This window comes from Numida meleagris, chromosome 6 (genome assembly GCF_002078875.1).
Source record: "Numida meleagris isolate 19003 breed g44 Domestic line chromosome 6, NumMel1.0, whole genome shotgun sequence".
In the NCBI taxonomy this organism is placed as follows: Eukaryota; Metazoa; Chordata; class Aves; order Galliformes; family Numididae; genus Numida; species Numida meleagris.
Window position 1 is genome coordinate 12,454,867 of NC_034414.1, and position 27,574 is coordinate 12,482,440.

The following is a 27,574-nucleotide window of genomic DNA, read 5'->3' on the forward strand; positions in this document are numbered from 1 at the left end:
GCATTCATTTCTGAATAATAACTTCTCTTTCCACATTCAACCACATACTCTCTGCAATGAACTGTCATTCATTGTTCATACTACAGCAGCATCTAGAGATCCTGACCAACTGCAAAGGGTGTAGTACATCACATTCTCAAGACAAGATAATACTTCCCAATGTCTTCAATATCTATAGGCAAGACAAAGAATGAGAGAAAATGCAGTTCCCCTCCTTTGAAAAGACTAAGAACACAGGCAACATGAAATTCAAGAACAGGACCGGGAACAAACCAAAGGACACTTTCCTCTTTAAAATATCAAAACATTCTTTGCATTTCCAAAGGCAAGCTTGTGAAGCAGACATGAAAGAATGACCAACAATTCAAATAACCAAGTTACATTTATTTGTTACATCATTTGTCAGATTTCCTCTGAAAGGGACTGCACTAACGGCATACTCAACCAAAACGTGCCGAATGCAGCAAAACCTAGGGCCTGTGGGTCACATACTAGCTGTCATTAACCAATGAACAAAATTATTCTGAGCGTACTTCCCACTGAAACAAGATAGTGTTTATTCAGTACACAGATCTGAGGAAAACAAAAGAAGGAACCTCAGATAAAACTGCCCAAAAAGCACGACCAACTGTTCAGTGCATGCATGAGAGAGGCTGTTCTAGGCAGAAAATAGTACTGAGGAGTCAATAAATAGCAGCCTGGTCAGATAAGTAACAAGTGTCAGAAGTAGCAGTCAAGAACAGGGTATTACCATGAGGAACCACAACCAACAGAGATCAGCAAATGATGGAAGATTCAATTTTGCAGACAGTGGAAGATTCAATTTTGCACTTTTTGCAGTTGGTCCCATTCTATTATTTTAACAGTTTCTTTCAGTATCTGTAATGCAGTTATAATCAGCTTCATACTATGAATTTCTGCTCCATTGAACAGAAAGAGAAAACACATCTGAAAATTAGACCATGAACTGTGACCGCTGTAAAAGCAAGGAGAAGAAACCTCATAGCCTGTATACTACCACCTTATCTCCCTTCCCCTCGTGAGTTAGCTGACAGGTCATTAGAGTTTTGCCTTCCTATTTTCTAACAGCCCTTCTCTTAGTATTTTGCAATTCTGTAAAGCTTCTTCCCTGGAAAGCCCTCATTTAAAAATTAAACCACTGTTTAGTAACAGTAGTTCTCATTAAAAGGTGTGTTTACCACACAGTAGTATTCCCTATATTTAGAGTTCGAAATACATCAAATACCACAGCAAATTTAACTATCGTGGGTGGTAAACATCTAGTTTAATGGTATCCACTGTATTTGTGTGAAAGAGTTTTATAAATAGCTTCCAAAATTCCACTCACCATAGGAAGTTAATAGTATCCGAAAACAACTTACACTTTTTTCCCGCCAAAACCAGTGTTAGGCCTATGTTTCTCTACCAAGCACTCACCTGGGGCTAGTCCTGTGGGCATGCTCTGATCAGTACCTCAGTTGGGCTACCAAGCTGATGTGAGAGCTGACACTACCAGGAGCATTCTGGTCTGCCTTTTAAACTAGAGAACTTGTAAAAAGTTTCTGTTTAGTTTTCAAGTCTTCCTATTCAACTGCAGCTACAAATACACAAGCTACGTTGGATCAAACTGTCCTCAACAGCTACAACTGACTTACGCCCCTTGACAAGACCTCTTCTGTTGTTTCCAAGGGCTCTTAGAAGATTTTCTTTCCTATCAGTAGCTTCAGAAACTTTAGGTTTGGTTTTCAAGTTAATAATAATTCATGTGGATCTGCAGCCCTGTGAATATATACTGAACGGATGTCTGGCACAGAAGATAATTCCTCAGAAACGCTGCTCCTCTCAGTTTAATCAACATGTAGCTTATTTCAGAAGGGCCTCGTTTTCTCCTTTTGTCAGTCTTCTAAATTATACCTACATTTTTTTTTTATTCTAATCTTCTGTTTAAAATGTGTGTATGTCTCTATTTATGTTCACTGGCATTTCTCTTTTCAACTGGACTTTTCAAGATGCTGGGAGCTCACAACTTCAATAAAAGCTGGCAGGTGCATCACATGCTCATCGTGACATGTAGATACAATAATAAAAGACCAGAGCTGGTCCCATGTTTCCACCTTATCACATTGTTTCCTCATACTGAATTTTTACACTAATGATAAATGATTAAACAGGCAGTTTTCTCCTCAAAGACTTCTTAAAAAGACAAGAACAAGTCATTTTTTCTTCAGTGATATTGCGTCAAGGCAAAATGTCATTCTACCTGCAGATAAGAAAGTCAATTCCTGTGTAAAGAACCCAGGATATAATTTTTTTAAATAACTGTTCAATTTTTATTTTTTCAGTACTTTTCTAAGCACACTCATTCCTTTGAGTTTGGGAACAAACTTCTGCACTTTCCAGCCGCTGTGTTAATCATAGGCAATCTTCTTGCAAAACTTCTGAGATACACAATCCAATGATGTCCATCCATATCCACGTTGCTATGGTTTCTGGTGTTCTGAGTCTAACGTGAAGTTTGACAAAGAGCCAAGGAGTGTCCTGCCCCACATCCAATTAAGATCTGTTTTGCATAACCAAGAGCTTTCACTGGCTTTGGTACACGAACGTTTGCTTCTGTGCCATCACCACACATCCCATGTTCGTTCCATCCCCAAGAGAAGCAACAGCCACCTACAAGAGAGGATACAAAACACTGAATAAAGACAAAAACCACAACAGTTTTTTATTAATTTGAGGAGAAAGATTAGCCATGTTGTCTTCTAACTAGATTCTAATAAATTCTGCTAAGGTGAGAAAGAATGTTCTGGTTCTCCTGAAAACTTCAATAAAACAATGAGTTATTCTTTATCAATTTCATATTGTTAATAACGTAAGAGATTAAAATAATAAAGACATTTGAAAATCACTTAGTAAATACATTGTTCAGTATTTACCCAGAGCCCACAGGAATCACTCAACATTTTAATGACCCTTCCCAAAATGGGATCCCTATCTTTCAAGTTCACTTTTGTAAGCAAGATTTGGTAGCACAAACTGAGCTTAGTGACTTTAATTCACACAGCTAGGTCTGTAGGATTGAGGGACATACAGAGCTACAAAGCAGCAAAAGAATAGTTCACTGCTGCTTTCAAGTAATTAGGAATGAAATCTCACCTTTTTCCTTTAAATAAGGCAACATGTCTTACTCTCGAGCAGCATACCTCTTCTGTCTGCTTTGATATTATTACACTGCTGTTATTATCCATATTTTCCTTCATTATTTTTTTTAATCTCCTCTTTTATATCCCAAATCATGATCCATGTATTAATGTTATCCTGTAGTACTCTTTCTTAGAGCACAACATGTAGATTTTGTCCCACAAATGGCTAGCTTCAGGCAAAACACACAAAACCCCCTCTTATTCTCAACAAGGGATATTTCTTCCCAATTTCCTTTCCTTTATTTGGCCATCACAGAATTGTCTGTGAATTTCTGTAAAGAAAAAGGAATCCATCCTGTAAGAGAGTGATGTTTCTGACGTCGCTGTTATTTCTGAAATGCAGCAGGTAGTAACAGCATGAAGCACCACTCTAGAGTACAGATGATTAAAAAAAGCCAAAATTCACAAAATTCAATCTCGGTCATAATTCTGAAATCATTTTACTTCTCAAAATCCACAAACCAGTTGTTCCGAAGGTATTCTTTCCTCCAAACTTGGCTCTAAACTCCATTCTCATCCTATGTCTCTACATATTATTCTATCAAAAGTTATCTTCTGTAACTCACTGTAAATGTTACTAAAATCAGATGGAGTTGAAAAGCTTTAATTTTCTCAAGGCTCTTTAAGGAAATGGACTACTGCAAAACACTGCTAGAATGCCACAGTAAGCTAGATATAGCTCACCTCATCCAGCAGTGGTGATTCTCATCCTAGAAGGCTTCAGATTTTCTCAATAGTATGCATGTGCGATACCAACAGCCAAACATATATCACAAATGCACATGCTGTAGAAATGTACTAAGAACCATGCAACAGATCACATTTAAAGACCACTGAGTAGAACATCTAAGATGTTAACAATTTTGTTTTTAATTAAGGATCCAAGTAAGAACATTTATGTAAATATTAACAAGCACCAAAAAGACATCACTAACAAAGAGACTAAAACTCATCACAAAAATTATTTAGGGAAATTGTCAAGAACAAAACCATGTGCATGTAAGGAAAGGCATTCTTTTGCTCGGCTGCAAAAACATGGATCCTGCAGAATAAGCCTACTAAGAGTGGGAAAACTTCCAAATTTAATGAAAAGGGAATGTAACATGCTCTTACATTAAGAAGATGACTATAGTAAGCCTTTTGTGACTAGGCCATTAGCAATTAGTACAATGACTAAATGCAATGTGCTGATTTGTTGGTATGGGGACTTGCTATATGTGAAGGATTGCTGTTTTTTTTCATCCTATTCCATCAGGACAAAAGAAAGGAAATCAACGATTTTGTTCACCTTCAATTGCAAACTGCTCAATGAGGTATTAATGGCATAATAGATATTTAAAGAAACAGATACTAACGTCTCAAATTGATAAACAGACCTAAACATCTTTTAAAAGAAGAAATTTACAAGCCAGGAAAACCACCACCAAGAACATCTACCAGATTCAGAAACACTGAATCTTTTACGGTACCCTCCAAGCATTCTCCCAGCATGCAAAAAGGCCAACAAATGGATCTCTGCATATGGCTCCAGCAAGCTTCATTTTAACTGAGATGGGCTGAGAGGGAAAGTTGGCAAAAGAACATACATGCAGAGTACCTAGGATTTATGAACAGCACAATGCAAAACGCCACACGCATGTATATGGGGAGCCTGGCAGGAACTTGAAGGGCTGAAGGGGCAGCTGACAGATACAGGATGACAAGTCACAAAAATGGCTTTCATCAACATTGAGTCACATGTCTTGAAAAGCTAAAAGGCAGAGAGTCATTGTGGTAAAAATATAAGGTGTGCGACACCACATCTGCCTGTGGAAAATGTTCTGAAAGGTTTGGGCACAACGAGGCCAGCTGCTAGATTTCTGTCAGAGAATGTGCAGAGAACACACCAAGGCCATTTTTTGCCTACTCATTAACGAAACAAGCAGGAAAGCCAGTAATGTGGCTGCGGGGCAATGGCTGGGAGGGAATGCGCAGATTTGGGATTCACTGGCACAGAAGTTGAATCTAGTGAAGACCAAAGATAATGAAGCTCCTATTAAAAAAACTACATGGAAGGAATAGATGCAGAGCTAAATGCCTTCATTAAGGGGAACTAACGGTTATCCTCTGGCCAAAGGAAGGAATTGAAATGAAACTGGCTTTTTCTTCTCATACACGCGCTTTTTTTTTTTTTTATGGGGTGGGGATTATGAGGGGGGCTGGGGATGGCAGATGTTTTCTGTTTAGAATAGAAGAATTCATTTGGAAGAGACCTACTTTGACCGAGTCCAACTGTCTGACCAGCCCCAGGGCTAACCAAGGGTTCAAGCATTTTCGATTCTTTCTATTCAGTTTATTACTGATAAAAACCTACAAGTTTGTCGGCTTAGGTCATGAAATCAAGAAGGGGTTGCAGCCTTCCCTCTGCTCACAATGACTACCAGGCTTTTCTCAGCATAACTTCAGTGACAGCTGCAATCCACAGCTTGCTTCAGCTGGAGGAATGTACTCTTAGTTAAAAGCAAGCTGCGGTATCTTGGACAGAGGATGGGATTCTGGGGGCAGTGGAGGTTTAATTCGCTCCTTATCACTGAATACTCTGTTCTTCAAATGAGAAAAATGAATGTTAGCAAATAAGCTGCTTTGGATGAGATTCACTGCACTTCAACCACCTACAAGACAAGTGATTTAGCTATAGGAACCCTCTAGACTTCTTCCTCAGTTGATGGAGGCAATTCATCTTACCTAAACACTGCTGTCAAAAGCAAATTTATCTCACTCTTGTGACTATACAAGGAGACCAACCAATTGTCTTAGCCTAGGCAGATCATTTTTAAACAGCTGAAGATAGGTTATGACAAATCACATCTTGCAATGAGTCTGAAAGTAAAGTAAAATCTCTTGGAAACAAGGAATCTACAAACACTGCTGCTGCCTAGTTTCAGTTTGCGACGTGTCTGCTTCTAACACATTGCGGCCTAGAGACTAATTGCTGATATCTTCAAAAGCCTTTCTCTTTTCTTTCTCTGTGCCCCTACTCCTACTCTTCCAGCCACACATACACAGAAGGAAGCTGGCTTTAAAGACAACTCGAGTATCTTGAAGCGAAGATATTCAGCAGACAACTTTGCATATTAAGGATACATCAAAGTATTTTAGCGTCTCTCTATTGTATAAGCTCTGTGCTGTTAGCAGTACTCCAATATCTCAAAAAATATTCTCTTAACCGTAAATTAATGCTACTCTACAGATGGTTATAGATAAAATTACAGTCAGCAAGAGATTGGCAGTTTGCTCTGAGCAAGTCATAGAACTTCAAACAGAACCAGGGCAGAACCAAGAACAAAATGCAATGTCTCAGCCACCTCCTTTTGACTATCGGAAACCACTTAAAACCTCATAAGGTACAATGTCATATACAAAGGATTTAGGCTGTATCTCCCCCTAAGAAGCGGTAAAATACAAAGAAATCAAAAGTCTTCCTATGTTTTCATGATACCTAGTACCAGGATTGTCATGCAAAATAAAAGTATAGAAATACCTCTCTACCACTTTTGCATTTTTGTTATAGCAAAAGTTATTTTGTCATTAGAAGAAAAGATTTGCAATTTTAAAACATAAGAAGCAGAGTTAATATCAACTCTTTTCCACAGAAAGGCATGGAAACATACAAGTAACTACAAGAACGGTCTCAACACTCTGCAAAGTCTCGTTACAGGCTAAGTTTAGTAAGTGGAATATAAGACAACATGACTCCAGGGCATTTTATGTCACCTCCCAAAGTAGGAAGCAGCCCAGTGCTACGCAGTACCCGCTTCCTTGCGGAGCTGCACTCACACCCACCTCTCAAGAAGTGAGTTGGCACGGCCTCCAGGCAGCCCCAACTGCTGCTGAAGTTTCTCAGGACCACGATGCTCAGAAATGCACACCTGACTTCACTGAAAGTTAGAGCAAACCCACAGGCACTGCAGTGCTCACTCAAAGCACAGATAAGGAGCAATATGTCTTGATATCGAGCACAAATTCAAGTTGCTGCAGACATGCTGGATTCCACACTGGCCTCCAGATAGACAGTTTATATGCCTAGTATCTTCCCCAGATACCATACCAAGACCACTCATTCCCTTACCCAAGTGACAACTTGTCTGCCTTCAGGTCATGCACCTGGGGCTGAGTCTGGCACCTGAGAAGGACAGCTTCCCATGGCCATCCAACAGGGGCTCGCAGCGTGCTCCTGAAGCGAGCACCACATGGATATAAGGATACACATGTAATGGAAATTAATTTCACTTGGTAAAGCCCAGTTTATAGTTTCTCCTTCAGTACCAGTACCCATCCATCCATTGAATGGCAAACAGAAGTTAAGAGCAGTATAGAGCATAACTTATCCTTTCCATCCTCATTTCCATAGGGAAGAATTAGCTGAGAGTTACTAAATGGGAAGGGAGAAGAAGAATACTGTTTGTGATACCAATTTCTGAGCACACAACAAAAGGCAGTGTAACACATCTTATGCAGCCTGAGGACTGTTATGTGGGGAGGGATCACAGCATGCAGAAATGTCGGAAGAGAGAAAGAAACTAGCCTCTGGAGAGAAATAGAAGACGACACAGTAAAAATAAGCCTTGTAAAAAAACATATTGTATTCTCATACAAATGTGATGCATTTGCCTATACACTGTTTTAGGCATCAGACAAATAACCAGGCCCATTCACTAGAGGTAGAGCCATTTTGCAAACATACAACAAGAATGGAGATTTTGTTCTGTTTTTACAGAGCAAGTGAAAGCAGTAGCTCAATGGCTCACTGCACAAATTAATATGCATCTATTTAACAGAATCCTTCCACATTACACCAGACAAGCCCTGGCTTACTTTCCTCTCAGTGCTAGCTCACAAGGGATTTTAACTTTTCCTTCTCAGTTATGCATTGCCATTTTGAAGACAAAAACCTGAAGAAATGCACAAAATTATATTCTAGGATTTAAAAACAATGTACTTGTAACTGTAGATTCCTTGGGTTGCCACATTCTCAGTTTCTGTGGAAGAACTGAAGTTCTCTAAGAGGGAGGTGTTCGCTTTGTTGTGCGTAGGTAGCAGGAAGGTGAATCTATTGCGAGCATTAATTGTTCACATTTCTGTTTTCACAGGCAAACGCCAGTGGTACTTCTTATGACTAAGGCTCACGGGTGCTGCACAGGGTTTTCCTTTTGGTATTACTCAAACATTTCAATTCCTTCCAGCAGGAAAGCATCTCCACCTCAACACCGAACAAAACATGGGCTCACGACTTTATGCAAGGCTGAACGTATCTGGTCCACTGACAATACATGAGGATTATAGCATACATGAAACCGCTGCAGTGCAGAGAGGAATAAGCATTAAAGATGCTTGCTTTTTACACCTGTAGAAGACAAATCTTTACATTTTGGTCCCATAGCACAGGACAAAAACACCTCACAAAGTAGTCAGTGGGGAGATTGGTCCTAAGGCTCTGAATGCAGCACTACTGTCTGCTCCATCAGAACATCAGGCATGGCAGAGTGGCATTCCTACCTGCAGCTTCTATCTCCTGCCTCTAAGACTGACAGGCACAACGTGTGTCAGTGCTCTAACTCTGTATGGCCAGCACTAGGCAATCATGGCCTCAGCACTGAGACAGGGGCTGCAGTCCCACGACTATTTCTGTGTGATGTCAAGAAAAACAAATGGAAAATGCCTGTTACTAAGTGCTTAGTAAGAGGATGTCCACGGAAAGTAAAATGGCCAAAGCAATATGCCAAAACACACCAAGAAGTGATGAGAGTCATTTAAGTGCCCCAGACCACACGGTGCCACAGCCATTTGTGCAACATGGGCATAAAGCATCCCTGTGTCAAACTTCAATATGCTTTAAACAGAAATAAATGATTTTACAAAGAAAAGGTGGGGACAGTTGCAACTTGTTCTGACCTAAAACACTACAGCCAAGACCTAGAACTGAAGGCAGTCTTCAGCACAGCCTAGGAAAAGTAACAGATAATGAGAAGTACAGAGATGAACACATACGCAAGACTCTGACAAGCCCTTCAACCTGCGTTACAGCTATGTGCAACTTACCGTGTACACAACACAAACCAGAGAGGCAGAAGTTACAGACAGCAAGATGAGCAGTGGCCTGCTAGTGAAATGGTGCTTCCTTTTTCGTTGGTTGAAATCAGAAGCAAGAGATCACGTTGGGGTCTCTTAGGAATCCTCTCCTCAAGCAAGAAGAGCTAGGTAGGAGAAGTGCATTTTGGAAATGCTTTAGCACTTCGTGGTTTTTATAAAGCAGCTCTTTGTACCACACACCACTCTAGTTACAAGTCTGTCATTTTAAGGAGACCATGCATATCAGGCTGTCAGCCCTTGGCAACTTATAAAAAATAAGAATGATAAAACCGAAGGTAAAAAGACATTTGATGTGGTCACATTTATCTCCGATTTCTTCTTGTCTGACTGCTATTCTCTTACCCTGAAGGGCTGTTTGCACCAATAAAAGTGTTTTGCTCTGGGATTTGTTTCTGAACATACCCTTTTCTGGAGAATGTAATTCTGTGTAACTCAAAACCAAGAGGTGACACACATAAACCTTCTGGACATCTTCTGTAAAATAGCTTTTTGTGCTTAAATGGGCTTTAGTTTGGATGTTTCCCCTTTCATTTTCCTTTATCAACTGCAAGGCCGCATTTTGGTCAAGTTTCAAGACACATGATATGAATGTATGTTACTGTTGAGTGAAGACTAAAAAAAACCTGCTTGTTGATATCAAACAAGTGAGGTCTTTATTTTTTTTTTTTCCCATGCTTAACAAGTAGTCTGAGGTGAAGTCCAGAAGTCATGAGCAAAAGTGTTAGAAATACAAGATAAAAGTTGAGGAAAGAAGCGGGCATTGAGTTTCTCAGTTCCCTCCACAGTGATTGAGCTGGCAGATTTCCTCACAGCTACGTAAACCTAATCTCCGTATAAAAGCAGTTAAAACCCAGCAGTTAAATTATTAGGATGCCTTACTTTGACAGAGTTTCAAGCTGCAATGTTAGTGTAGCACAATGGCTCAGATAATAGTTCCCTGTAAGAGCAGCAGTGCAGTTTTAACAGCGATAGCACTGCAGCGCATGTGTACATGTGAGAGCTTTAAAATACCTAGCTTGGTGCGAGCTATAGCATAGCTGGAGAAAAAGAAATTCGGGACGAGCTGATTTACCCTCTGATTACATTTCTGTGCTGCAACTGTTGTTCTTGATTTAGCCTACTCGTATCTGGTTCAGACGTGCCTATACCACACTGTACTGTAGTGCAAGTGCACATCTAATAAAACTCCTACACAAACCATGTGCCTTGCCTGTCTCCATTTTTGCGTCTACTGTCATAGGGATTCTTAAACTAGATATCGCGTTGGGGGGTCTAGAGGGGTTAACTCAAGATCTCTTCAGAAGCCAAACAACAGCTGGGTCATTTAAGCACCTAATAAAGAGCAAACGACCTATGACAGTATTAACATGGGGATGTTCACACTGTTACCACTTAAAACCATCATTTCCCACACATGACAGAGTCCTGCAAACTAATCACATCCCTTTCAAAGAAGGCAACAGAGAGTGGCTTTGACAGAGCTACAGAAAAAGATGAAAGCAAGCACGCAAAAAAAAAAAATCCCATGATTCAGACTTCACAGACCTTAAAGTGGTTTACTTCAAGAGCATGCACCAAAAATAAGCCGCATTTGTTCAGTCACAGATAAAGCACAATGTTTTTCACCCTAGATTGGCTCTGCCAGGCTGTGCTTAGGTTAACTTTCAATTGCAGGTAAAACAGAAGTTGAATAATGAAGAAAAATACCTAAAAAAAAAAAAAAGAAGCCAATAATAAAATCCTGCAAAGTAATCCCACTACAAACTGCACCCTCAATCCTATCTACACAGTTTGGCCATTTCTCTGATTTCAGAGGCTCCCCTGAAATCAGAGAGTTTTCAGGCTCTACTCTAAAGCAGAATCCAAGTGTTCTACTCTTTCAATTCCTTAAAACGTAACAAATGTTTGGAAACTTCAGTCATATCATTCAGGCAAGTGAATTATGCCTGATAATGCTTATCCGAGAAGACACGCAAATTTTCTCTTGTTTCCCAGGTATCCAATAGCTCTGAAGACCAGTAAGAGTATAACCTTTATTTTTTTTTGTTGTACCTTTAAAGCAGTATTTGATATTCCAGTAAGCGTTCTGGAAAAACTAAGCAAATGACCAATAGCAAATGTAAAAGTAAATGTAAATGTAAAATGTAAAAGTACTGGGAAAATAGGCTATCTCAGGTATGGTGGGGAAAAAGCACCATACCATAAGAATTAAAAATGCTCAGCAAGAGAATCAAGGCAGACAGCTTTAAAAAAAAAAAAGTGCCCAGAAGGCAGGATTGGATCTGTTTCTCCAAACATAACTTCTAAACCACGTATGACTGCTGAGTGAAGTCCAGGGGAATTGCTTGCTGATATTAAGCGAAAGAAATATTCTGCCATCAATATCCATTAAAAGCAAAGCCTAGTCCAGTTACATAAACACTAATTTTGACGTACTTGTTTTTCTGGTGAACAGAAATTCTGGGCAAGATGTAAAGCACAGCTTACCAACTTTCACCTTTTGATCATCTTTATGGATTATATTCTGTTTTAATTTAATAATTAATAATTTTTAATTTAATTTAATAATTAATAAATTTAATAATTTTAATTTCAAACACATTATTCTTATTTAAAAAAAAATTGAGCTTCAATACTGAGTTGACAAAAAAAAAAAGAGTCTTACAAAAACACAGGACTAAACCCTGGCCACTTAGCTGGGGAGCAACACTGCTGCAGAGCAGCTTCTCCATATTTCTCCTTGCGGTGCTCCCTTCAGCCTCATCTGGAAATCCCGAGTCCACATATACATATACTTCACACCACTTCTCCCCAGTCTTCTTTTGAAGGTAAGCAACACTGGTAAAGTAATGTCAGCAGAATTTGGGATGCCAGATGCAAGTAGCACCATTTGAGTTGCTGTGGTTAGGAAAGACAAACAACATCTCTGTTGCAGAAGGCTCAAGGTGCATTCTGGGGACACCTCATTGCTTTGCCTCCACAACTGTAAGAGACACCTGGATTCTGAACTGGGAACTGCTACTTGAGTAGAGGGAACGTATTCAGTTGGTCTTTGGAAGAAGGCAAGTGCTAAAAAGTGTCCTGAGATGAACATCTCCGGCCCATTATGCTGCAGAGATGTTTTCTGAAAGTTCTGCAGAGCACCATTTTCTGGGCCCTGGCAGAAGAGTCACATGGAAAATGGCATTTATGCATCAGGTGCAGGGATCTGAGGCTGGAAAATAAAATGCCGTTGGCACAGTGACAGGAAAGACAGCTGATGGGCAGAAGGATCCACAGGCTCCATGCCAGCTCCAGAAGGTCAGAGGACCAGAACAGAGAATGCAAGCTGAGCCCCTAAGACACTCTCTGGCACTATCCCATCCAATCCACTGCATAACCTCGGGGTGAAGAGGAAACTAGCTGGAATCAAGACAGGAATATCTGGCACCATTTGGAAGGACTTTCTCTGCCAGAAATCTGGGATAACAAAGTATTCTTCAGAACAACAACAACAAAAAAACTATGAAAAGAATATTTGACCAAATAAACAATTCAAAGCTTTGTTCTCCTGTCTTGGGAGCAAATCAAAACACTGGAAATACAGTATCTCCATAATTGGCCTCACTGTTCTTTCTTGTATCCACAAAGAAAGCCAACTTCTTCCCTCTCCCACTATAGCTGCACTAGGCTTATCACAGCGTGGAACCAGCTATATAGACAATAAGCTGAACTGGAAACCACATAGAAAAAAAATAGTTAAAATTTAAGGCCACATTTAGCACCATGACAAATAATCATCATTGCACTCAAAGTAATAGCGTAAAAGACTTTTTAAACTATGGTTAATATTATTGCAAAAATAGCGTAGAACACTAAAACCACAGAGCAATCCCAACTCTTGGTGAAACAGCAAGCTTCAGGTGGCAGCAAAGAAGGCCAGACATGATACGCATGCACTTCACAAAAAATATAAAAATAAATGAACACTATACAAAGCAGTTGTCACTAACCTGCCATGTGACTATGTGAGAAGCTTGTTTTATTACTCTTTGCTTCAAAACTCTTGTGATAACTTATGATCTGCTGAAATGCAGTAAAGGAAACGTTTACCATACCGAGATATCTTTATTCTACAAGACCACTTATTAACAGACCTGTCCATTCATGAGTAAACCAAGATGCCACTTCTCTTGACTCTGCAGGTTTTGTAAATGTGTCTCCTGTGCCTGAGTATAAGATTTTCAAGTGTCAAATCAACTTTGCAAAAATCTTTAACAGAAGTGACTCATTCCCAAACCATTTAAACACTTAAATATGCTATCTTACCCCATATGAGAGCCTCCCCCTTTTTTTGTGTGAGCATTTTAACTCTGCCAAAGGAATTACAACTGGCAGGTCCTACAGAATGCCTACACTGAAATACAGACTTTGCATATGCAAATAGAAGATACATGTATCTAGATCAGGTTTGTTCCTGGTATCTGCATAAGCAGAATAAACATGGAGGCAAGGCATTACATTTCAGTAACTGCTTAGGGAACAGGACTGACTTTAAGTTGTAGCACTTTATTGTTTAGGACTGTCTTTACATCCTTGTGCTGAAATACGGTTCCATTAATTTCAGCAGCTCTGATTTTCAACACCTTCTCTGTGAGGCAACGTGTCCTGCTGAAAGGCTGCTGATTGAGCTAAATGTTTACTTTTCAACATGAAAGGCAGAGCTTTTCACAAATTTTGTAAGGAGATCCTTCTAATTAATTAGTTCCCACAACACATTTTTTTTTCCCCCAGAGCTGAGGGTTGTGGGGAGCAGGGTCTGTGTTTCTTTTAGAAAGCTGCTGGTGCATCCACAGGCAAAAATCTTTCTTGCTGTCTGCAAGAGATGCTTTTCAGACAATTTTGCTACCATGAATCTTTTCGGCTCTCCAGAGAGCAACTAAAAGATGATGACTTTGCACGCATAATTCAACTTTTGAGGATTTCATGTGATTAACTGATACTGACCTCAACCCTTCAGTCACAGGCAAGCCCAGTCCTTCCACATGTCAGCCCGCAGTGGCCAGACCCAGGTCCCAGACGTGTGGGACTGACTTCTCTGGCAATGCAACTGGGCACCCAGCTCTGCTGCACTCTAGGTTCAACCCTGCTTCTGCAGTTTGTGAAATGCAAAGTTCTAAGCAGGATTTCAGCAGCAAAGGCAAGCCTTTATGAAACGGCAAAGGGGACCAATTGCTTCCCCTTGAAATGAGAAAAGAAGCCATGAGAAAAAGGGCTGCCTGCAGCTGAGAGCAAAAACCTGATTCATGACTAATTCCTACATTTTCAGCTATCAGTTTCTGTCTCTAAAGCTCTGCACCTCTTAGACCCATGACTCTAAACCTTCTCATAATATATGGAGAATTCTGCCTCAGAAAGCCAAAACATAATCCTCCCATGAGCTCTGAAGGGATCAGTCAGATTTTCCCAGCAAACGGCAGAAACCATCACAAGAGGAAGCAGATACCAGGGGACTAAGCAGCTGAGCATAGCAAAACTGCTTGGATTCCGGGCAATTCACTGACTGCTGCTTCTACATTTTCCCACCTGGTCTGGACTATTTTAGCTACTTGTATTGCTGCCTCTTTAGGCCAGGGAGCATCTTTCACCACCTCCTCTACAACATGGTGTGATCTCGCTTTGAGCCCATGGATGTTAGTAATGAAAATAATAATGAAGCAATTCTAAAAGAATTCTGTTTTATTTATTCATCCATATGAATATATTAGATACACATTGTTCTTCAAGTCTGGAACCTAAGAAAGAAGTGAATAAAAGCCCTGCAGAGAAGGTGTTATTGGGTCCTGGAATCTTGGCTCATCTGTATATTTAGAACATACTTGAAAAAATGAACTTTCAAATTTAACATAAGATGAGACATCATGCACTTACTTAACTGTCCTTTCTCACATGGTGACTGATATGAAATAAACCCGTCCTACTTTATTCAGTCATAAAAAGAACTCGAAGGGAATCATGAAGGTAAAGACGCCTTTTTATAGGCCTGCTTTATGGAGCGATTCTGTAGGAAAACGCTCCTTAGTGCTTTTGTTTCCTCATCTACAGACCAGGGACATAATGTACCCTGGGACAGACAAATAAGCCAATGGTTTATAGAATTAGCTCATATCAAACCCTACATTTAATGGCCTTATAGGAAAGAAAAAAGAAAATAAGACTCAAGAAAAGCAGAATTGAGTTAACGAAGTTCAGTACAGACAGGCCACGTTAAAGGACATTTTAGGCTCCCTGAATGCATGAGACCTGCTGAGACAAAAATCTGCTCCTAAGAGTCAATATTCATTTCCACACCAGCACTGGTCAGACCCCGAGGATTAAGTTAAGCACTGAATTCCAGCATCAGGCTAGCAGCAGCACTTTGTGAGCGTGACATTTTTATCTGTATGGAGGGTTAAAACTTAGCAGGATTTAAAAAGCACTTAGTTCCTCTTCTGCTTTTAGTTCGGTTTGGTACTTATTCCTTGTCTTCTACGTTCTGTGAGCAGCCTAATTTCCCCCCGCGATGTCCAGTTCCCTCTCTGTACTCTTCCCATCCACAAAGCATTTCTGCAGGTCTCTGTACAAAGACAGCATTAGCTGCAAGGATGTCAGAGCAACCCAGAATCCATGCGGTACCTGCACACCAGCACAGTCTCTTTCAATTTCTCTCTATCGATAAAGGATTTAAGGAATTGCAGGTGGTTTTGCTTTCTGAGCAGGAGGCGAAGAGCTGCACCACGTCACTATAGCAACAGCTGCTGTGAACACTCTCCATTTTTATTGGCAGACCTCGACATGTCTCACGGAGCCTCACGGAAAAATTTATACAAATGGAGAAACACAAAATGAAACATCCTGAAGGCCAAAGGAAAATATTGTGGAGATCTACATCTTCGTGCATTGCTTAACTACTTCCCCCACGGCAATTTGCTTCTTTTCCTGTATAGCGGTAATGTTAAAATAGCATTTTAAAACTCACAGTTTAAACAGTAATTGAAGCCTCCACAACACCAAAAGAGAAGACATGGCTGTGATTGGCTCTGGAGACACTTTAGCACATTGCTGCATTTGACAAAGCTGCAGCACTGGGAAACTGACACTACACAAACGGAGAGAGTGAAATCAGGTGCATGCATATTTTTTTATGGAGTAATACTCATTTGCATATGGACGCACTGAATTATTCATGTCTCCCAGACAAGACAAAAGAAGCACCCTTCTAAGAAAGATTTCTCCTTACCCAAATGATTCACTTTTACAAGGAGTCTTCTGCACTCCTAGGAGCTGAGACCTGTGCGAACGCAGCACCGGGATGCTCTGCCCGAGTCTTAGAAATCTAAGACTTGATGGACAAGTTCAGCATCCCCAAACCAACAAAACAGAGCTGAGCTCACAGCAAAATATGAATGTGCCGCAGTTTGAGGTGGCTTCAAGTATCCTGGAAAGCTACCAAATGGCCGATGTTGAGCTGGAAAATCTCACCTCCAAGTGTGCTTCCAAGGCCAAGATCTCCTGTGCTGGAAAACTGGTTCTTGCTGATGGTCACTGTTCGTAGGCTTCAGCTTTACTCCAGTCCCCATAAGCCCACACAATACAAATCAAAAACACTTCCACAGATTTCAGCAATAACCACCAGCCTAAGAACTACTGCTGCTAGAATCTCGCCTTATTGATGAGGTGCATTAACACAGTCACACCCGTTATTTCCCCCCAATGCTGGTTGTTTCCCCATTTTCAACTCTGCTGCCACAATTTCTTTCCTGAAAAAAACACAATCATCCCAACCACTTTTTTATTCTAACAATCATCTAAAATAACTATATTTAATAGCAAGATTTAGGGAAAGCAGCCACACCGTTAACGCAGCTCTTCTGAATGTAATACCCCTGCAGTACACAATGCAATCAATCTCTGCTGCCTTGAAAGGATGAAAATGATGTGCTGCCATGGAAACAGGAAGGCAAATGTTTAGGTTGCTCATCCCTGAAGAGCTGCCCCACCACCGTCTTTAAAGCCTGCTAATAAAATTTTAATCAATGAGTAGAATAAAGCGAATTTCACATCCTGCTTGACACCATAATCTCAGTTCAGCCAGTGTCAAGCTCTTTTAATGTTCCCTGTATCCAGCTATGCCATGTAACATTAAGAATGAATTTATGCACAAACAGAAATGTCAACATGGGCTCATCTAGTCAGCTACGGGAAACAATTGTTCCACCCAGCAACAGACATCGACTTCCTGAATTAAAGTTTTGTGCATGTAGGAATGCTTTTTGATTTATTAATTGATGCACCGTACCTCCACTTAAAGCAAAACAAAAATACAAAACAAGCAGTCAAATCAAGCAAATCCATCACTAGCAACTGAAGGCCACTGACCAGGAACATGCCCATGGGCAATGAGACAATCAGCCCAGCACTGGAGTGATCCCTCACCAGCTCCCCTAAACATCCGCTGTTTCTTAGAAATGACAGTTTCCATCTTAACCTGATTTACCTGCAGACAGATATTTCAAGACACTGCGGCTTAGGAAGTAAAAACGCATTTCCAGGCAACCAAAGAGAAAACAGGCCAAGCTGCTTGCTGGCAAAATTCCACTCGTTTCACCATTATAATAGCAGAGAATTTGGCTCCAAACATGCAGCCATCAATTAACTGTACAGCTAACTATGTCAGTAAACCTATTTGTTACTACACCGGGAAAATGATAAGCAAAACTTGGTTAACCCTCTGTACTAGTCTATTAGCTCATTCCTTATAATTAAGCGCAATGTTAAGAACATCAGAGCACACTAACAAACAGTTATGATTTGCATTCTCAATCACAGAATGGTAAGGTAAAGCAGAGAAAATGAAGAATCCATACCGAAAACAAAAGATATACATATATTTTTTAATGCAGTCAGACACCATAAATGACTCTTAAATTTTTCAATTTATTTCCACTAACGCATATTGTATTTCTCTCAGCTCCCATACTGCTGGTAGAAGGACTTTAGTGGTCCATTCTGGCACAAAGAAAAGCAGCCCCAATACCAAGCAACTGCAGCAGAATACAATAAAGGCCGATGTCACAGGTGATATGAGTGACAAGAGGAACAACATATCCCTTACAAGAGGATACAAACCACTGCTTTCAGCTTCAGAGACTTAGAATAAGGATGATTTCCCACACTTGTCCCAGAAAATGCCAGTGCTTGCAGGAACATGGCTATCCCCCTAGCTGCTGGCATGTTTGGCCTTCAAGTTTTCTAGAAAAACCTCGACTTGAACCTTCTGTTCAGCTGCACAAGATGTTTAAGGTGCTTGTTATTTTTAAATTAAATATCAGATACACTGATTTCCTCTGAGAAGAGGAACAACGTTGCCATTTCCTTTTCCTGGCTTTGTAATTAATATCAAGACTTAATAATTGCAAGCCCAGCCCTCCTGAAAACCAGGATCCCACTGTGTAGGCACCACACAGCAGCAAGTAGTGTCAGAAGCTTGCAGCTGAGCACCAAGATGGCCAGGGAGTATTAACATATTTGAAAAATCCTGAACCTTCCAGGCCAGCATTTCCAAGGAATTAAGCAATTGTACTTTGCTCACCTTGGGAACGTTCAGCACATTCAGAAGCCTGCTCTCCAATACTATTTTGTTTTAGAACATATAATATCAGATGAATGCCAATTTAGGACAATTTACCTTTAGAAATCTTCTTTAACTGGGGCTTAAAGAACATATTCCATCAAAGCTCTTCAGAATAAACACTCAGGTCTTGATAGAACATATTTATCTATAAACTTACTTGAACTGAAGTTCTTTTCATTTTTCATCCTACATAGCTCTATTTTTGTATTTAAATAAATCTGATACGTCGCTTAAGAAGTCTACATTTTTCAAGGGAAGACAAAAATGACAAAAAAAAAGATAAAATGTGGATTTCTGTTTAAAGGCTACAATGTTTTCCAGCTGCTTTCATTTCCAATGCATTTGTTTCTTCCCCAAGGTATCTACCATTGTGATATTTAAAAGGATTTATTTGCTCACAGCTAAACAGATGATATTTACTCACATTACAAAACTCCTGTCATACAACACCGGCATTGTTTAACCACCTCCTGGTAGGAGGCCTCTCGTACTTGGGACGGCAGCTGGGACTGTCGCGAGCTGTCTGGACAGGCTCACCACACACAGCACATGGGTATTGCTCCTTCTCCAACTATGAAAAAAGTCTGAAATGTCTTTATTCAATTGTTCACTTATATCAGCAGGGCAAAATGCAACCAACTCTCTGTGCATTTTGCTGAGTGTACTAATTTAGCCCTTTTACAATAAAAAGCAGATATACAGTTCCCCTTGGCTCAGAGGGTTAATAGGACAGTGTTTCACTCCTTATGGTTCTTGAGGGGTTGGCTGCTCCCTGGGCATCTGCACCGGCTAACGAAATGGTTTCCTATGTCCTTCCATCCAGGCAGCAGCTCTCTCCTGAGCAGTCACAGTTACGAATCACAGAATAAACACTTCAGATGCAACAGTGCTAGCTCTGGCTTCCAACAGAAAATTTTGGAGACTAACAGCTTATAGAAAGTAGAGAATGACACTGCGACATTTGGAGCGCAGTGCCCCAGCCTCACTTCCTCAGTAAGATTTCCTTCCAGCCATGATACTTCAGCTCTTTCACATGCACACAGTTCAATGTTTGCTGGTCTTAACCAAGTTTCCCATGATTCCAAATCTGTAGGACCTTGCTTTTCCTCCTCTAAGCACTTCCCTGTAGCTACCAATCCTTCTTCTTTACTGAGAAACCCAATGTGACTCTGCAAAAACAAAATGCTGTGCACTAGCCAGTTCCCAAGTTGTATTCTTTCCAAAGAGGGTTGAGTTTTCAGAATTTTATTTTTTTTTTTGAGAGCACATACGAAGCTAATTTCTGCAGATGGAGTAAAAAGCGTACTGCGTGAACAAGGCAGATTGGTTTTCTCACTGGACACTGAAGGGTTGCTATGATTCAGACACTACGCTTAATATTTCAATTTCCACAAGCTAGAGAGGTGCTGACATAAGAACAAACGTCAGAAGGTTGATCTATTCTGAGATCCATCTCACAAGAAGGCAGACAGCACGCTCTGAATTCAGGTTCTGTTTCTGTCTATTAAAATTTGACATGTTTCAGTCACTTGAGTACGACAAGATTGCCAGAGAGGAATCCAACACTACACTGCAGCTTTCAAGTGATCATGACGAGACACTATACCATCATTTTTCTCTGTCCTTGGTGAAAGTCATAAGAAATAGCAAATTCCTTTATTTACGGGATATTCTGGAAACTTTGTCCTCATTTTTTTTCAAAGTATCATTTTTATACACATTCACACTTACTTAAATGCTTCAATTTCGCAATAGTGCCATAACACAACACATAACACTCTATGCAGGGAACTTATTCTTTAGCGTTATTTTTGCCTTCTCTAAAATTTGGCAGAGCTGTTGAACTCTGGGAGATTTGGGAAGACTCCTATAGCCCAGGGTGTTAGAACTGGGAGGTCTCAAGATGATCAGGTTTGGTTTGGAGGTGTTTTTTTCCCCTCCCCTATTTTTCTTTTTCCTAAGGAAAGAAGTCCTTATGCTGACCCTGATCTTAAATACTGCATCTCGAACAGTGCGACAACAAGGGAAAACAAGATCTACAGTGTCAGCCACTTACATGTGTTCTCACATAGTCACCATCTGCTTGGTACTCCCAGAAGTCAGCAGCTCAGATCACAAAAAGCACTGTCATATTAAACACCCTGCTGACACAGACTACGGAGTGAGGAACCAGCCCACAAGCTGCTGAGCCATCAGGTTACGGCCTCACAACGTATAAGCAAAGAACCACGAAAAGATCATCCTTTAAGGGCTTTTCCTTCCCTTCTCCCCAGCTGTGGGCTTCCCGCTCATGATGGGACTGCTGCTGCTCATGCTGCAATTGTTTAGCAATGTATACAATTTTACAAACCTGCAAGTCCACAAATGTCTCCTATTGCATGTGTTTGCAAGAATGAGTTTATGTGGAGAGAAAGATAAGAAAAATGGAGAAATAACACTCCTTGTTAAAATAATTCATCTGTCCTTTGTTCAGGACAGTGACTAAGTGTTGCCTGAGCTGACCAGGATCTGAAACCGTTGTAAATGCTGGATGGGTCACCTCCAGGGCTCCCAGGGAGAGACGATCCAGAGCTTTGTTGTGTGGTAGAACATAGTTTGCTTTCTCCAGCTTACTTGGCCTACTTGGCACTGGCACAGGCTGCCCAGAGAAGCTGTGGATGCCCCATCCCTAGAGGCGCTCAAGGCCAGGTTAGATGGGGCCCTGGGCTGCCTGATCTACTAGGTGGCATCCCTGCTCATGGCAGGAGACTGAAACTAGATGATCTTTAAGGTCCCTTCCAACAGAAGCCATTCTATGATACTTAAAAGTGGGTGGAATAGCTCTAATCTTGGCACCCTGCCAGCTCCCAAGGTTTTAAACAACACAGTGCACCCTTCATGACCACGCTGCTCAAGTCTGGATCCTGAGAGAAAAACTTCTCTAATGATCGTTGTACCAGCATATGATCACTATGTAGTCATAGTGAAGGACTGGGAAGTGATACTTGCTAAACACAGTAACAAACGTTTCTCATTTTAAATGGGAAAAGGAACAAACTCAACAGGGATAACCTACTCTTTCATAAATACAGATATATATTTAGTATATACAGCTTTAAATGAAAGCATGGATTTATCAAATAGTTATTGCTCAGTACAGTACCCTATTTACCTTACAGGATGTTAGAAATTCTCCACATCTGCATATTTCTGACATTTTAGGCTTCTACCTGGAAATCTTATGTCACTTGGTTTCCCAGGAACAAGAGGGCCTGACAACTTTCAGACTCACACTTTCGCTCATCTTGTCAGCAGAGATGATGATGAGCATTTGCATTTCATCACTTCCCTCAGCAGATAAGTACGTTTCTGTTTTTGTAGAAATACAACAATTGTATTTATGCTAAGTATATACACACCTATTTCCCTAATGTCAGTTCCAGAGCACCTGCACATAAATTTAGAATGAAAATTTTCTTAGGCATGCAATTCCTTTTCTCGCAACTACTATTTGCCAGCTGAACTGAGCAGCCTCCTCCTCCTCCTCCCTTTCCAGCCATGCAAAAAGACTGGAGCAGCTGACTCTGCTCCTCAGAGGGATCACCAAACATAACTGCTTCAGTAATGAGAACCTTGTTTTCCCCCCCAAAATAAGTAACTCAGCAATTTGCAGAAGTGTCGGCATGGAGACATAAGCAGATAATCCCGGAAAAGCCTCCAAACTGTTCTGCCAAGTTTTACATTCTGATCGCTGAACTCTCAGTTCCTAAGCAGACCATGCTAGCAGACAGCTCATACAGTCTGATCTTAGAGAACCACAGAGGGGCTGAAGTGGGCAGGGCCCTCTGGGTTCCTCTGGCCCAGCTTCTGCTCCAGCAGGGACACCCAGAGCAGGGTGCCCAAGCCCATGTCCATGCAGCTTCTGGAGATCTCTAAGGAGGAGATCCCACAGCCTCTGGGCAGCCTGTACCAGTGCTCTGGCATCTGCACAGCACAGCAATGCTGCTTGCTGTTCAGAGAGAACCTCCTATGCTCCAGTTTGTGCCCACTGCCTCGTGTCCTGGCAGCAGGCACCACTGAGCAGAGCCTGGCTCCATCCTCTTAGCTTCTTTCCTGCAGGTATCCACAGGATGAGATCCCTGTGAGCCTCCTCTTCTCCATGCAGAACAGCCCCAGCTCTCTCAGCTCCTCCTGACAACAGAGCTTTCCTATGACCTAGAGGTTCCCTCTATTAACCTAGAGACTATTAGAACATCACTAATTATTTCTCTCATGAAGCAGAGTCCCTGCAGGGTCGCTGAGCACCTTGGGATCCATCAGGTCCCAGGGCCACACCACAGGCCACACCACAGACACTACCCACACCACAGGCACTACTGCCACTCTCCCAACTTCCCTTTCTAAGGCAAATCTGAGCCTTCATTTTGGGACTTCTTTTGTGGCTATGCAGAGGGTGTGCAAGCAAATACAGGCTCTGAAGGATGAGAGGCAGCCAGAGCAGCCTCACAGTTAAGATTTCCCTGGCTGGAGACAGGCACACACAACGAGCAAAGAGAAGTTGAACAACGCAGTATCAGCTGAGAGCAGCAGCGGGAGATGAGCAGGCTTTCTGTGCACTGCAGGGGATCAGAGATAATTCAGAAAACAGAGACAAATTCAATTTAATACAGTAAATTAACAAGAAACCAAGAGAAAAATTGGGGTCAATCCAGCATGCACATGGCATTCTCATTGATGAACAAGCAGACGACAAAGTTTTTACATTTCAGAGGTCTCCAGAAATGAGCAGCACCCAGAAACTCAGCAGATGGCCTTGAAAAAATGGCCTGTTCTCTTCAGAGCCCCAGTGGGAGCTGAACCCTTTCACAATCATGGGAACAGTCTCTAGCTAGCAAGCAACCACCAGCAAAATAAGCGAATTTGCTTTCACAGCATTTCCTCTGGTTTGTTCCAAGTTTTCTCTGCTCATTTCTGCATCTTCAATGCAAATACCATTTTTTTCTCCCCTAACCGGTTTTGCAGTTACTGGCAGCAGGGGAAGCAGGGAGTACAAACAAAAGCACTCGGTAATTCAGCCCCAGAAACGCATCTGAAGCTCTGGCTCCAAGGCTCTGACAACAGCGCTGAAAAAGCGTGCTACTCCCCTTGACATCCAATGGTATGTCAGTGTGTACGTTGCCTGCCACTGCTCTGCCCCTTCTCCTCGCTGCCCCCAGACACCCCTCCTCACTGGGGAGGGCATGTGAGCAACCACATTGCCACTGCCTGGCAGGGACGAGACCAAGCCAGACAGGTGACATGGGACAGAGCCACGTCTGACATGACACACACAGCTCTTGACATATCTGTCGCTGTGCCTGCTGCACTGCAGTGGGATCTCACCAGCAGATGCTTTCTGTCACTGCAAAGAAATACCCTTTGTCTCTGCTGTACACACAGCATCAGAGCCCTGGACTCTTGCACTTCAAAAAATTATGAATAGAGAGATGATGCATCGGTCACAAAATATTTTCCTGTGCCTACTGCGAATCTGGCATCTCTCAGTGGCCACAAATATTGCAAAAAAAATATCTGGGAGAGAGCAGATAAGGCTTTGCTAAGTCTCATTTCCATTTGGAAGTGAAGGGAGTGCTCACTGAGAAAAAAGGCAGGGGAGATAAAGTAAGATCAGAGATGGTGAAAAGACATCCATAAAGGGCACGGGAGGAAGAAATCAATCACAAATGCAGACAAGATCAAATAGCAGCACACCAGTCACAGCCGTATTTTCTTGGGGAAAAAAAGCTGCAGGACGGAGAGGCGGTGCAGCTCCAAGCTGTGAGGAGTGCTGCTCTCTGCACCCACTGCATAGCAGAGAGTCGCTCATTCTCCATAGCAACAAGATACTTAAAAGCCAATCTGGAAACTGAAAACCAGCTTAAAAACAAAACACAACACGGATCGATTTATTCTCTCTATTTTAAGCCTCAGCTGTGTGTGAAGTACACAGAATAGCATTCGCTCGGCTTGAGGGAGCATCTTCAGGGAAAGCTCTCCTCTCCCATCACACCCATCCCAGAACTGACCCCCGGTGTGAAGCACTGCACACACATGCGCATTCCCTGCCCTCACATAAAACCAATGCCCCAGGCACAGGCCCAGTGCACACAGCTGGAGCTGACCAGCTGCTGCAGGAAGGTGCTGACACCTCCCAGCCCTTTCCAAAGGGTTCAGGAGGGTGCAAGTCACTGCCTTTTGTTGCAAAAAATAAAATATTGTCTTTCTGTTCAGTAGCTACCAGCTCAATTCTCTGCTTACAAGAGCTCCGGACGTGCTCATATCCTGATCTTGATGTCTACTTATACCTGCTTGGAAACATCTCTGTTCAGGTACCTGAATGACTCCAATAAAGCCGTTACGCTGACTTCATCAGCAGAGCTTTGGAAGTACTACAGAGCTTGTCTCCTCCTCGAAGGCACTGATGGAGCCTGCACAGCACATTCCAGAGTATACCAGGATTACTCAGAAGCTCATCAAGTGGAAGTGAATGGATCACACTGAAAAAGCTGCAGCACAGTGAGGGTTTCAGTCCTGGCCCCGGTTCAGCTCTGCTGCTGAGACCGGCTTCCCCATGGAAAGGGGCAAAAAAGAACGCTAGCAAATCACAGCTCCTTAAGCACAAATATCCCAGCTACATTTTGCAAGTTAATCGCTCTAATCAACTAAAACTCTGCATCTTTGCACGCCAGCTCCAAACAAAATCCTAATACAGCAACAAAACTTCCTTTGCAACCTCCTCTATTTAAATCACACAGTAAAGAAAAAAGCTGGAGCAGGAAAGTTTACTCAGAGTGGTTACTGCCCAGTTTGGGTACCCCTCAGCTATCTGGAAGATGTTCTACTCTTCTCCTGCAAGGAACAAGCACACAGCAGTGCTGGAGTCATTTAGAACAAACGCAGCTGAACACAACGCTGCACAGCACCTTCTGTCCCCAGCTGGACAAACAAGAGACACAACAGGGCTGCTGCAAGCAAGGCTGCTCTCATGCACTCAGCGTCTCCCAGGGCACAACAGAGCCATGCAGGAGGAGCAGGCTCACACAGCACCCAAGCAGGGAGGCTTCTGTCCAGGGGAAAATGAACAGAATGTGCCGAGGACTCGGAAGCCCAAAGCTGAACCTCCTAACTGGCACCGGGCACTAAAGAACTGGTGGGAACTGGGTACAGTGAGGCACATAGAATAGAAGCAGACAGTACTTGATTACATGCAAACATGTCAAAAACAAGGCATGCTGTGCTAGTTCTGTTTGGTTTATGGCTTCTCTGCCATTGATTTTATTATTATTATTATTGTTTTTTTAACAGTAACAGAGCTATAAGGAAGAAAGAAGAACATGCCTTAGGATTAGCTAGAGATGTATTTACAGTGCCTGCCATGGAAGTCATCTTTTGAAGCATTCACATTAAAGATGGCTATAGCTTAGACTCATCTTCAACTTAATAAGTCCTAAGTTTAAAAAAAAAAAAAAAAGTACTGTACTCAGCAATTTTGCCTTGGCTCAGTACCACTGTCTTACAGACTTTATCTATGTCTGCTAAATTAAGAATTTCAGAAACATTTGATCTACATACACAAAACATCCATCTGTCTGTCCATTTCTTCTGTGGCCAACATATGTGAACGAGACTTTGGACTTAAATGACAGAAATTTTTAATCAGACAATCCTTAGCCACAGTATTCATTAGCAGAAAAAAAGATGTTGTCAATCTTGGCTTTTCATTTCCTTATGCAATCATTTATTCAAGTATAAAATATTAATTTTTAAGCCACCGACCAAATCTACCCTTATTTCTGAAGAAAATGATTTCTAGAAGTACTTTATGGAAAGAATAATTTTCGTCTGCATAGGTTATGAGGCAGATGGAAAAGTATCCTCATAAAAACACATTTGCTGGTCAAACTCTCTTTCCTATATGATTAGTTACAAAGGAGGAAATATTTATTTCACTACATTGGCTCAAAGGTTGTCAGGAGCAAACCTCTTCGTGGAAGGCATACAAAGTTGCTCCATTTCCATAGGTTATCTTACTGACCTCAAACTTGAGGTATCCTAAGAGTTTACTAAGGGGTGAGGAAGCCACACAGCTCACACAGGTGTCACTTTTCTGGCAATCAGCATGGAAAATAATGGCATTTGAATCTTCAGCTCAGAGCTGATGGCAGCCCCAGGAAAGCCATGTCCCATCCAGTCAAGTTTTACCCTATGGAAATATCTCTTCAGTCAGAGAAACAAATGTCATCCCAACCTCCATTCCTATGTTTTAAAACCCTCTTTTAGACACCATAAGGCCTGAATACCCAATGTAACCCCCTCAAATCTGCTTCCAAGTTCTGTGGGACTGCAATGCAGAGCAGAGGGCCGCCCTAAGTGCTGCATTATGCTGTCAGTGGCAGGTAGCTCTTGCACACAGCCAAACCCACGCCCTGCTATGTCCCACCACTCGCGGCACAGCCAGTAACAAAGACATCAGCAGCGTGGTGAGAGGACACTGTCTCCAGGAGCTCCTAGGCAAAAACGCTGCATCCACAAACAAGCCAAAACCACACTTCCTTATCCACCAAAGTTCTGGTCA

At 41.7% G+C, this 27,574-nt stretch overlaps 1 protein-coding gene across 5 annotated transcripts in view; it reads right to left on the reverse strand.

The window, feature by feature from the left end:
* SERGEF (secretion regulating guanine nucleotide exchange factor) overlaps positions 291-27,574 on the reverse strand; it is a 139,017-nt gene continuing 111,733 nt past the window's right edge. For 3 of the 5 annotated variants that reach the window (XM_021403893.1, XM_021403892.1, XM_021403891.1), the window contains one exon: positions 291-2,670. In XM_021403893.1, the coding sequence (XP_021259568.1) occupies positions 2,504-2,670 (167 nt within the window). In that variant the 3' untranslated portion in view covers positions 291-2,503. The remainder of the gene's footprint in view (positions 2,671-27,574) is intronic. The other 2 variants (XM_021403894.1, XR_002440922.1) reach the window with 2 other exon arrangements.